This window comes from Pecten maximus, chromosome 7 (genome assembly GCF_902652985.1).
Source record: "Pecten maximus chromosome 7, xPecMax1.1, whole genome shotgun sequence".
Lineage (NCBI taxonomy): Eukaryota > Metazoa > Mollusca > Bivalvia > Pectinida > Pectinidae > Pecten > Pecten maximus.
In genome coordinates this window covers 26,965,769-26,979,170 of record NC_047021.1, presented here as the reverse complement: position 1 = coordinate 26,979,170, position 13,402 = coordinate 26,965,769, and the positions used below count along the sequence as shown (strand labels likewise).

The window sequence follows — 13,402 nt, the reverse complement described above, 5'->3', positions numbered from 1 at the left end:
TATTTCCGCCAGCTTTCCAAAATATGAAGTACAGCCTCGCCTGTCCAGGCTTTACAATCGGCATCATCTAGAGAGGAGAAACGCAAAGTAAAGGAATACTCTTACTTTGATAGCATATGTGATATCTCCAAAATATTATTGATGATTTACTGTGATCTGGAGGGTAGTTGGGAAGTCAACATTTCTCTTTTATCAGTGCGAATTTCACCGTTAGGTTTAAGATCTTTCCCTGTGACGTGACATGAACAAATATGTGAGGACCAAGGACACCACAATTTGGATTGAAAGATGAGTTGGTGTTTTGCGCATTTGAGCAAAATGGCCAAGTTTTGATTGAAACTCTTCAAAAATAGAGTGCATTTGGCGTGGGAAAACTGGTCATAACATAGATCATCTATGGATTATAATGGGGTGTTCGCCACGTACAATCATAAACACGATCTCAGGTTGCAGTTTTCGTTTCTGATAATTCTTGAAAAATTTCGCACACATGCCAATCTCTTGATCCTCAGTAAAGTTATTGTCATCTGCTTTCAAAACGTCAAGCAACCAATTGTGCTGGGAAGTCTTAGGTGTCTTGCAGATTTCTTGGTTTTAGTGTCTCTCCTAAAGACAACTTTACAACCTGCACTTACACACCTAGCTTTTATTGTGAGAACGGTACTGTATCATGTATCTAAAGCCTCCGTCAGGCGCCATTTTATAAATAGGATAGAAGCACTTTAATATAATATTTCAAATCATGGACATATAAGCTATTTACTACAAAAAAGAAATGTCAACAGAACAATGAAATTGGGATGTATAAGGCACATTGTTGCAAGACTTGTTTAGTAACTATCGGTCATTTGATATATCGTATTTAATGTCCTAATTATATATATAATTACAGTGATGTCATTTAAGGACGTGGCCATCACATGACGGCATTGTTTGTATACGTGTTGTGGATTATATATTAGGAAAGTCACATGTCACAGGGTGGTCTGTTATGTCACACCAAAGCCAAACATTGACACTTTAAACAGATGGTAATGTTTTTATCTCTGGGCAGAGTTAGGGTAAGTGATAAAGCTTTCTATGCTCTAAATGATTTTTAATTATGGAATATTATATGGAAGACATTCAAAATGGCATTTGTTACCAAAAACAATCACGTTTTTTTCACATAATGCTTGAAAAATATTGTTTTCAGCGGTATACTAACTGTTTTAGTATTTTGGTTTTTAGTTGATGGCACAAACTTTCCTATTTCGTTGAAATAAATAATTATTTTCCATCTGTTTTGTGACGACCCGCGTTCTTAGTACGTAAGAAGAGCCAGGTTCATCCTCGATTTATTTTGGTTAAATGTATAGCCAAGAGCAACAACTTTGATGGCACAAATTAAGCAATGTATCGGCGAGTGGTCTCTTATGGTAAGCATTCGTTAGGTCGATTCCCTTATGGGAAATAAGCTTTGCTGGAAACCCAACCTTTCCGTTCTCACAGAGCGGTACAGTGTAATTAGCGTTCTAAGAAAGATAACTCGCAGTTTTATGCTAGCACAACCATGTGAATATTTGAGAATTTATTCTAAAATGTTGGCTCTTTTGATTTCCGGAAACATTGTGTACATCAATATTTACCTTTGTTTCAATACGATAAAACTACGTACACGTTTGTTTTGGGGTTATTGGCCTATGAAGGAATTGAATTACAAAGATAAAATACGCGCAAATGAATCTGTACAAAGTAACCAATGGTTCTCATAGACGGTGGAAATTGAGACTGGTAATGTATGAAATGTATGTTATGAAAAGCTATGGTTCAGCAGAGCGAGGCGAAACATTTTTGAGACAATAGTAGCCGACGATCAAGTATTTTTTTCTAAACAAACAAAAACAAAAAACAAAAACCACGCGAGAGAACAACATAATTGACACCATGCAGCTACTGTATTTTCCATCGCCATGGCGATTTCTTATTATTGCATGTTGGGGTAATTCTCGCTAGAGTCTGGTGGTGGGGGAAACGGAACTCTGGCTTCGTGTCCGGACCTTTGTCCGTCAAAGTGTTGAAGACAGACGAAGCTGGCAATTGCCATCCACCACCGCAAGGTAAACTTCACTTTGAACAGCTAGCTAAAGGTCTCTGGCTATTTTTTGGTTCTGACGCCAACCGACCATTAGCAACCGAACCCTTTTTCATAACTATTTGACACTGCGCAAGTTCCGCCCCTATTTAAAGGCGGAAAGAAAGGGACTATAATATCGTCATTTATAAGTCTAAACTTGGTGACAACGGTGTGTACTTACAGTTTAGTCATTATATGTCCCATTTAAACAGTCCAATCACTGATTCACACCAAATTGATAATTCTTTGACACAAAACACTTTGCTACACCATTTCGCCGCTTCAAGTAACCTATTTCGAACATGGTGACACTGGTTATCCTCTAACATGGTTGGTGTAGGAAAACTTGTGTACCTTCCTTGCTACCGACAAGTTAACCTTTGACAGGTACCATAACTGAACGCGCTAGCTAAGCCTAGTCTGGTAGTGGCTCGTGTCCGACATTTGTTTGTCAAAGTGTTGAAGACAGACGTAGCACATTACCGCAAGGTAAACTTGTGTACCTTTCTGGTTCTTCAAGACTTGCCACTTCCGTTTTACCGACAACCTTTGGCAGGTACTATAACTGAACGACTTATCTGTATCCGTGTATGCTTACAATGACTAAAACTATACAAACTTCGTTGTCTCGAACTCTCATAACTCGAAGACTCTGCTAAACTCGAGGTATCGATACAAAATATACTTGGGATATATCGAAGTGTTTTCGTGTTCCAACTAAATTTGAAATAAATAGGTTCATTGTAATTACGGATTACGTCATGGGATATATATTTGTCCTTTTTCAATTTTTGCAAGTGCAGGAGTGCAACCCTGATGGCTATGTCTATGTGCTAATGGTTTAACTCGTGTTCTTTTCCAACTGTTTCCTCAATCGTGATATGACCAATTTTACAGGGAGAAATACACAAAATAAGATACCAGCATATGTATTAACAGCATTTATTTATTGCTATGTAGAATATATAATAACATTATAAAATACATATTTATAACACGGCTCCTTTTCCAAAGCATTACTGATAGAATCACCTAGGCAACTGAATAATTAAAAACAAAACTTATCTGAATCGTATTAGGTTACCAAAATATAAATTTGTGTTTACTCATGATTATTTGAAAAATCACAAAGAACTTTGTCAATCCCATTTCCTCAAAATTTCAAGGTAGGAGTTGTATTATTTCAATGTTCAGTTAAACAATGAACTTGTTCAAACAAAGACCATTAAAACAAAAGATATGTGTGTTGTTTATATGGTATTATAGTTAAGACTTTGGTAGTCAGAGCTCAAGATTCCTTCCATCTAAATAAAATCTGTAATGAATCAGATCAACAGGAAATTATTTTTATCAGATTGCATATATTGCTTGTGGAATCTCATGAAGACAATTATGACATTGTACCTAAAGCTTGACCAAGTGCCATACATCTACTTTGGTGATTCCTTCAGGGAATCTCTCAATATTGATGTTAACATTGGTGGTTCCCACTTAGAATCTACTATAATGTTAACCTGTTGACTACTGCTTACAGAATCATAGCTACATATCACGATTTTAAAGCTTACTAGATTGTAAAGAGATTGGTCAAAAACATGAGAGATGGAATCTACAGACAAGGTTTTAAATACTATCACAAAAGGGCAATAACTCTTTCAAAAAATAGAGAAATGTAAACAAGAAACCTACTTGTTCTAAGCAAAAAATAGAGAAATGTAAACAAGAAGCCTACTTGTTCTAAGCGAAAAATAGAGAGATGTAAACAAGAAGCCTACATGTTCTAAGCAAAAAATAGAGAAATGTAAACAAGAAGCCTACATGTTCTAAGCAAAAAATAGAGAAATGTAAACAAGAAGCCTACTTGTTCTAAGCAAAAAATAGAGAGATGTAAACAAGAAGCCTACTTGTTCTAAGCCTTTGTTTAAGTTAATGACAGAGGATATATCCTCCGTTGTACAGCTTCATTATAACATTTCTAGCACTGTTGATATGGAATGATTTGATGATTAAATGTAAGTAATAAATACAACATCCGTCTGAAAACGACAGTCAAACTTCTAACAAACACTGTATAACATCTATACATTCATATATATCCATATGTGTGTATAACTTATATAAATAGTTGGAAATATCTTAATAAGCACTGATTTGTATGGAATGAATATCATATTTTTTGTTTTCTAATTCTGTTATAAACATACTACTTCCAGGGGATTTTACATAAATATATCACCCTTTTCACATTCATTACAAAACATAAAATCAATATTTGTAATATTCTTTAAAGATATGTGGATAATTGTAAAAAAAACAAACTTAATATACTTTAAAGCTACAGAGATGTATTGTCATTAAAGACATTTTGATGCTTTTCAAAGATGATGGAATGTGTGGGTTTTTATTTTTCATTTTCCAATGAAATTTTCATATTTCGAGATAACCCAATAAAATATATACAAATTAGGTTATATGTATTTCTTAATTAAATTTTAGGCTTTTAACCATTATAAAGTCCACACATTTAATTATCAGGGGTCATTGTTTTTGATTTTTCACTCCAGCCAGCCATGTCAATAATAGAAAATGATAGCCTGATGGTGAAGGGATCTACCACATGGTAGATTTATACAGCTGTCAGGATCTACCACATGGTAGATTTATACAGCTGTCAGGATCTACCACATGGTAGATTTATACAGCTGTCAGGATCTACCACATGGTAGATTTATACAGCTGTCAGGATCTACCACATGGTAGATTTATACAGCTGTCAGGATCTACCACATGGTAGATTTATACAGCTGTCAGGATCTACCACATGGTAGATTTATACAGCTGTCAGCTTAACTTATGAGATCATTACTGACAATCCTACTGGATACCTACACAGCTACATGATCCAGATGACCGAATCATATACCTACCACAATAACACATTACACAGGCACTGGTTGCCATGGAGAACAGAAAAAGCACCATGAGTGACATGAACACGCCTGTCCGACAGAACACTATAGCCACACTTATAAGTTATAACTACCTTGACAGAGTTTTGAACACACATATCATGTTTCATCATTAATGAGCATATTATATAAATATGCCGACTGACAAAAATAAACAGGAAGTATGCTTGTAACATATGTTCTGAAATTTTACATCCATGTCCAAAATAATTTGTACGACCCTGTATGATATTAAATACAATAATGTATTAGGCTTTTATAAATAAGTTCTAAAATTAGTGTTTTACAAAAAACAGTCATGCTGAAATCAGTGCTTTTCAAACAAGTGCAATCAATGATTGCGAAAGCTCACCGGCGGCAGCAATCACACTATGCATTCATTTTTTACGTATGTATAAACTAAATTAGAAGGGTGTGAGGTGTATACTTTTGGACTTACAAGCTTTCCAAAAACCCCAATCTTTCCAAAACTTACCCAAAAAACTTTAAAGTGGGGTGGGGTGGGATGCCGACGCCGACGCGGACGCCGGGGTACAGCATTAGCTCATGGTTACTCGTAACTGGTGAGCTAAAAACAGTCATGCTGAAATCAGTGTTTTACAAAACCAGTTACATTGTATACTGAAATCAATGATATGTGTTATCATTGGCCAATACTACAGACTACAGTATATGATATAGACTGTAGCTTTATTGATACAAAGGCTGATAGGTAGTTCCTTGATGTTTTAACTTGTTTACCTACAAGGGCTCAAAGTCACAGCTTCCAGTACAGAAAGACACAGAAAAGGACATGGGATAGAATGAAAGGCTTCTATATATCACACTTCACAATCAGTGTTACAGTGGTATATAGTATGTATATTACTCATTTATCAGTCTGCATTAAACATTAACAAATTAGGCAATCCCCATACAGACATTATATCAAACATTAACTCTCCAAACACATATACCACATATAAATATACTACTGGATGAAGCTAAAAATTAACACCATGTTTAAAAACAATATCATATATAATGCTTCAAACAACTACTATTCAACAAAGGAATATAACTGAGGTACAGAGAAAGTTTTGTAAGTTGTACAAGTTATAATGCTTATATCTTTGATTTAATTTCTTTCAGTTTGTGATTGATATCCAAAGTGTGAAATTTAATATTGAAGCTTTGGGGGCTGTTATTTCATGAACCATTTTTTAGCTTACTATTTTGAAAATGAAAATTATACAAAAATGAAGGGGCTTATAAGGACAGGGGCTTATTTGTGTGGACAGGCTTATTTGTGGACATGGGCTTATTTATGGATTAGGGCTTGTTTGTGGACAGTGGCTTTTTGTGAACAGAGGCTTATTTGCAGATTAATTCCCTTTATTTACTGAAGTAATGTTTGGTCAATTGCTGCACTTCAATGAAAATGAAAACTACAGTAAATTTAATATGTATAATTTTTACTTTTGACTGTCACTCATTAAATTTTAATGAACTTTTTTTTTTTTTTTTTTTTTATCCAAAAAGTCTGTGAATAAAAAATATACTTCAAAGACTTGATATAAAACTTTAAATATGCACTGAATTATATACTTCTGTCATATTTCTATACTTATAACTTACATGATACAATACAATACGATAGGGCATCAATATTACAGATTTCAAATTGTCCTTGGTTCAGCTATTTGACCAATACTAATGTACAAAACTCGTTCCCATGGTTTATACATGGTTCACCATTTAAAGATCCAAGTAGAATCTTCAAGCAAAGTGAAGAGTTTTGCATAAACATTTTTATAATGTAAATGGTATTCTAAAAAAACAGGTATATAAATATAAACATGCCATTTACATATTTTCACATCTACATGTATATATTTTATATATAAAGGCACTGTCTTATTAATAACACATACCATTTTTTTCCTATTATAAGCTCAGGTGGCTAACAAATGAACTTTTAAACAGAAGTAAGGTTGGTTTATTTCAGGATAAACCTGGTGATTTATTACCATAAATATAGTATACCTGATATAGTCACCTGTATATAGTATACCTAATATACTCACCTGTATATAGTATATCTGATATACTCACCTGTATATAGTGTATATATATCGTGTAAGTTCATACAAATTTTAATATAAGTCATGAAATGTATACAGAGAACTATATATATTTATAGCTCCGGTGTGTATTCTCTATTTGTCCCTACCAACGAAATTGACATTTACACTTCGGTTAATTTAAGACAAAACATAGGAATACATTGTTGACACTGAGGTTATGGCAGACAGGCAATTCAGTATACACACAATTTTTTTTCTAATTTTCACAATTTGTGAATTCATTTTTTTTTGTAAATTATGATTCAAATTCAAAACAACATGTGAATTGAAGCTGTACATTTTTTCAAATTACTCAAAGATATGGAATAAAAAGATGTCATTATTGTGCAAGTATAATCCTTTTTCTTCCTGTAGTTGGGAGCCTTTTCCCTCTTTGAATCAGCCGTTTTGCCATTCTATCAATTGTCAGGTTGTTCCGTTAGTGCGTATGACGTCAAATAAATGAAGTTTCATTTTAAAGTAATGTAAATAGAAAACATGTCAAAATGTTAACTGAGAACTACTTTTCCTTTATCTGTTGTATACTCGTGTGCAAACAGATTTTTTTACAGGTGTTTCAAAGTGACACGCCTCAGCGCGACAATTCAAATACAATACAATAATGTACAAATACAGTTTACACACCAGTAAACATGACCATATTGTTTTTACTATACTATTAATGTGGTGGTCAATCTACATATGTAGCTACACACCAGTAAACATGACCATATTGTGTTTACTATACTATTGATGTGGTGGTCAATCTACATATGTAGCTACACACCAGTAAACATGACCATATTGTGTTTACTATACTATTGATGTGGTGGTCAATCTACATATGTAGCTACACACCAGTAAACATGACCATATTGTTTTTACTATACTATTGATGGGGTGGTCAATCTACATATGTAGCTACACACCGGTAAACATGACCATATTGTTTTTACTATACTATTGATGTGGTGGTCAATCTACATATGTAGCTACACACCAGTAAACATGACCATATTGTTTTTACTATACTATTGATGTGGTGGTCAATCTACATATGTAGCTACACACCAGTAAACATGACCATATTGTTTTTACTATACTATTGATGGGGTGGTCAATCTACATATGTAGCTACACACCAGTAAACATGACCATATTGTGTTTACTATACTATTGATGGGGTGGTCAATCTACATACAAGTATGTAGCTACACACCAGTAAACATGACCATATTGTGTTTACTATACTATTGATGGGGTGGTCAATCTACATACAAGTATGTAGCTACACACCAGTAAACATGACCATATTGTTTTTACTATACTATTGTGTTGGTCAATCTACATATGTAGCTACACACCAGTAAACATGACCATATTGTTTTTACGTATACTATTGATGGGGTGGTCAATCTACATATGTAGCTACACACCAGTAAACATGACCATATTGTTTTTACTATACTATTGATGTGGTGGTCAATCTACATATGTAGCTACACACCAGTAAACATGACCATATTGTGTTTACTATATTATTGATGTGGTGGTCAATCTGCATATGTAGCTACACACCAGTAAACATGACAATATTGTTTTTACTATACTATTAATGGGGTGGTCAATCTACATATGTAGCTACACATCAGTAAACATGACCATATTGTGTTTACTATATTATTGATGTGGTGGTCAATCTACATATGTAGCTACAATCCAACATCTCTGGATCATTCCAACAAGGCAGAAATATTCAGTGCTCACAAGAAAAATCTCAAGATGTATTGATTTTTATGGTTCATTACTTAATAATTAAGCACATGTGGGTTATATAAAGGGAGATAACCACATAACAAGGCATTACAAAGGGAGATAAAGCACGATTAATCGAAATTAGAATGAAAAACCATTATATTTGTTTACAAACAAAAACAAAAAATATCACAAATAAAAATGAACATGTTATGTATAAATGATTTGATTCTCATATGATTCTCATGTTAATAGTAAAAACATGTCATGTGTATAGCACTGAGTTTCTCATCTCAATACTGAAAAAACATGTCATGTGTATAGCACTGAGTTTCTCATCTCAATACTGAAAAAACGTTATGCATAGAGCCGAAAGTAACATAAGTTTCACAAACACAATAGAAAAATACACTTATTTCAAAACACCATTCACAATGTCAAGATTTTGTATATAATAAACACATGGATTTGAAAGACTTGTAATAGTAGGTCGGTTAAAGATTATTTACTTTTAAACATCTTCTTCCATCCTGATGGTTCCTCTTTCTTTCCCATGGGTTTTTGTCCTATTCTCTCATGGAATCCTGAAAAACATGGTCAAATGTCTTGTTTTACCTTAAGTTGCTTTGCCTTTATTCTCAATTTCTGTCTAGTATGTCTATATAATACAACAATCAAATGGAACAACAAACAAGCAAAGTGAAAACAAGAGGCACAGAGGGCCTGCATCACTCACCTGGATATTTCAGCACTTATAACAAAATATTCTCATTGAGATTTAAATCCTCCATTTATACAATATTAGATTTCCTTTGGCAAATGATGGTCCAGACTAAATTTCATTAAAATCCATTGAGATGTTCAGGACTAGTAGGGATTTAAAGGATTACCAGGTAAACTCAATTTCCTCTATTGGGCCCAACCCTCCATTTATCTCCTTTGCCAATGTAATTTAAAAATCAAATTTCATCACAATCCATTCAGACTTTCAGGCCTAGTATGGACTTAAAAGGATTTAAATAAATTTCCCCTATTCGGCCCTGTCCCTCAAGTCCCACTTTGTCAATGTAATAAGTTTTAAGCAATCAAACTCCAAAATTCGCTAAAATTTTATTATTTTCCCCCAAAACTGCCAAAAAAACTCCACTTGATGTATGGAAGCACCCTGTATATATTATACATGAGGAAATGTTGATATATTGTAAAACAAATATCAAATTTTGCAAAATCACTAATTCTCAAAATTCACCCATGTCATGTTTACCCCCAAAATCATTCTTTATGAAAAATGACAGAAAAATACATCTGATGTATGATATGATTCATTACAATTTGTACTCGTACCTATAATGTAAACCAACTGGAGAAGCAATAAAGATGTTAAATCAATTTCTGAATATCTAAGCTTTTTAACGCTTTTTAAAACAGGGAAACATTTTTAGGCAATCTGTACAGTGTAATACAATGCAACTATATTCTAGATTTGGTTCACACACTTATGGGGAAATTGAGCTAAAAATGAACTTAAAAATCCAGATTCACATTTCTAATCAATAACATCCCTGATTTCAAGAGTCACTGGACCATAAAATCTGTATGATATTCCATGAATGAAGGCTGAGTTGAGATGTCCACTATGTGATCTAACTACATATTATATACAAACTTTGGTTAAAGTTGGATTTAAACTTTTTGAGAAACAGAACTTTAAAGTGAAATGTTAACAACAGCACCTTCACTGGCGGAAAAGTAATACTATAGCCTCGGGTTTTTTTGCGACTTTGTTGCAAGTGAGATACAAGGGCCCAATGGGCCCGAATTGCTCACCTGCAATGCAGTGATCTTTTCATATATGGATCCTGCACTTATTTGAAAGCATGCTACAGGACCAATATAATGTCTCTTGGCACTTTGGCTATTCAGAAGTCATTCAAAGATTTAAGCATACTTGATCGACGTGACCTTGTTATTGAGAAGAAGTTGTTTAAAGATTTTAGCCTTTTTGACCCCTGTGACCTTGAATGAAGGTCAAGGTATATCATTTGAACAAACTTGGTAGCACTTCACCCTAGCATGCTACAGACCCAAAATCAACTCCCTGGGACTCTTGGTTATTGAGAAGAAGTCGTTTAAAGATTTTAGCATTTTTTAACTATGTGACTTTGAATGAAGGTCAAGGTTGTTCATTTGAACAAACTTGGGAGCCCTTCACCACAGCATGCTACAGGCCAAATATAATGTCTCTGGGACTCTTGGTTATTGAGAAGTCGTTTAAAGGTTTTAGTCTTTTTGCCTCCTGTGACCTTGAATGAAGGTCAAGGTCATTCATTTGAACAAACTTGGTAGCCCTTCACCCCAGCATGCTACAGACCCAATATTAGGTCTCTGGGCCTTTTGGTTATTGAGAAGAAGTTGCTTAAATGGAAAAGTTGACGCCGGACGGACGGACGTACCGACTGACGGACGCCACGCCACGGCATAAGTTCATTTGCCCTTCGGGCAGGTGAGCTAAAAAACCTTGTTGCTGATTTCAAATGATCATAACAAGATCAGAACAACAAAGACATCAGTACAATAAAGCATTTACATCGAGTCAACATATTAAAGACAGAATTTAGTCACCCATATTGAGAAATGTTAATTTTTCCTAGTATGGCACATACGTGTGTACCACTATTTCAGGTAAATTCTCCCAGTATTCAGTGTCAGACACACAGTATAGCTCCTGTTTATAGTTGTAATGGCTTCCTACATTGAAGTACTCCAGTACATTGTCATGGGATTTTAATGATCTTCCTGATCAGGTTTTGTTGTATACATTTCCTTATGGTATAATGTAAAATGACTGTTTTGGGTAGAACACATGTAATTGCTCACCTTTGATATTGCTTGTATCTGTGTATTGGTGTTCTGTAACATAAAACAGAATGATTTAAATTTTAAACACATAAAATTTATTTGTCTTTTTTTCCCTTGATAAAATTATTTCCAAAGTAACATTAACCCAATTATTTGAACCAAGGCATGGCAGCAAATTATGTTGTAGTCCCCCAATGGATATGAAATAACATGGCAAAAATTCATAAGTGATCATTTTTTAATACTGGTAGATTAGGTGAAACTATATCTCATCTGACAGATATCTGTCATTTATTATGTCATCTGATTAGGTTGTATCATTTGTTATGTCATCTGACTAGAATGTGTCATATGTTATGTCATCTGACTTGGATGTGTCATATGTTATGTCATCTGACTTGGATGTGTCATCTATTATGTCATCTGACTAGAATGTGTCATATGTTATGTCATCTGACTTGGATGTGTCATTTGTTATGTCATCTGACTTGGATGTGTCATCTGTTATGTCATCTGACTAGAATGTGTCATATGTTATGTCATCTGACTTGGATGTGTCATATGTTATGTCATCTGACTTGGATGTGTCATCTATTATGTCATCTGACTAGAATGTGTCATTTGTTATGTCATCTGACTTGGATGTGTCATTTGTTATGTCATCTGACTTGGATGTGTCATCTGTTATGTTATCTGACTTGGATGTGTCATATGTTATGTCATCTGACTTGGATGTGTCATCTGTTATGTTATCTGACTAGAATGTGTCATATGTTATGTCATCTGACTTGGATGTGTCATATGTTATGTCATCTGACTAGAATGTGTCATCTATTATGTCATCTGACTAGAATATGTCATCTTTTATGTCATCTGACTAGAATGTGTCATCTGTTATGTCATCTGACTCGAATGTGTCATCTGTTATGTCATCTGACTTGGATGTGTCATATGTTATGTCATCTGACTAGGATGTGTCATATCAGGGGTCGACATTAACTTTTTTCTGCACTTGTCCCTTCGGACAAGTGATAAGATAAATTCACTTGTCCGAATGAAATAATCACTTGTCCTACATGTGTTTCTACTTTCCATCTGTTATGTGTAAACAGCGAGATGATTTATTATAAAGTAGAGGTAAGCACTGCAAGCCATAATTTCGACTCATAATAATTACTAACAACAATAAAACAGCAAGAAAGTATTATTACAAGTTATTTAAGTTTTACTAAACCATCCTTTTTTTACCTAAAAGCAGATGAATGAAGTACTTTAAAATAATTAACTTTCATGAAGAACTGTTCGACTAAACTATAAACAAACTTACTACTGTGAAAACATTAAAACATGTCACCGTTTTCTAGGGCACGGCAGTCTGCTTCATCTGTAGCCTCCTTAATTATGTCAAAACTGATTCATTTTTATTACGATTCCAGCAGACGGTATCTGTCGTAGTATCAATGCTCTCACATGTACAGCAATGCATGCGTTTCAAACATACTAGTGATACCGATTACATGTTTTCGAGAGCCCTCGGAAGTCTACCATCATTTCTATGTAGTTCCGAATGAAGCTTTAATAAGCATGATCAACTCACT

At 34.2% G+C, this 13,402-nt stretch overlaps 1 protein-coding gene and 1 long non-coding RNA gene across 4 annotated transcripts in view; one reads left to right on the top strand and one right to left on the bottom strand.

Moving 5' to 3' along the window:
• The first annotated feature begins 3,028 nt into the window (after positions 1-3,028).
• LOC117330419 lies at positions 3,029-5,094 on the top strand. The gene is made up of 2 exons (XR_004533342.1): positions 3,029-4,736; positions 4,911-5,094. It is a non-coding gene; the product is annotated as an uncharacterized LOC117330419 (long non-coding RNA).
• Positions 5,095-8,477: 3,383 nt separating this feature from the next.
• LOC117330418 (tyrosine-protein phosphatase non-receptor type 12-like) overlaps positions 8,478-13,402 on the bottom strand; it is a 43,592-nt gene continuing 38,667 nt past the window's right edge. For 2 of the 3 annotated variants that reach the window (XM_033888692.1, XM_033888693.1), the window contains 2 exons: positions 11,823-11,855; positions 8,478-9,529 (listed from right to left, as the gene is read on the bottom strand). In XM_033888692.1, coding sequence (XP_033744583.1) covers positions 9,447-9,529; positions 11,823-11,855 — 116 coding nt within the window. In that variant the 3' untranslated portion in view covers positions 8,478-9,446. The remainder of the gene's footprint in view (positions 9,530-11,822; positions 11,856-13,402) is intronic. The other variant, XR_004533341.1, reaches the window with a different exon arrangement.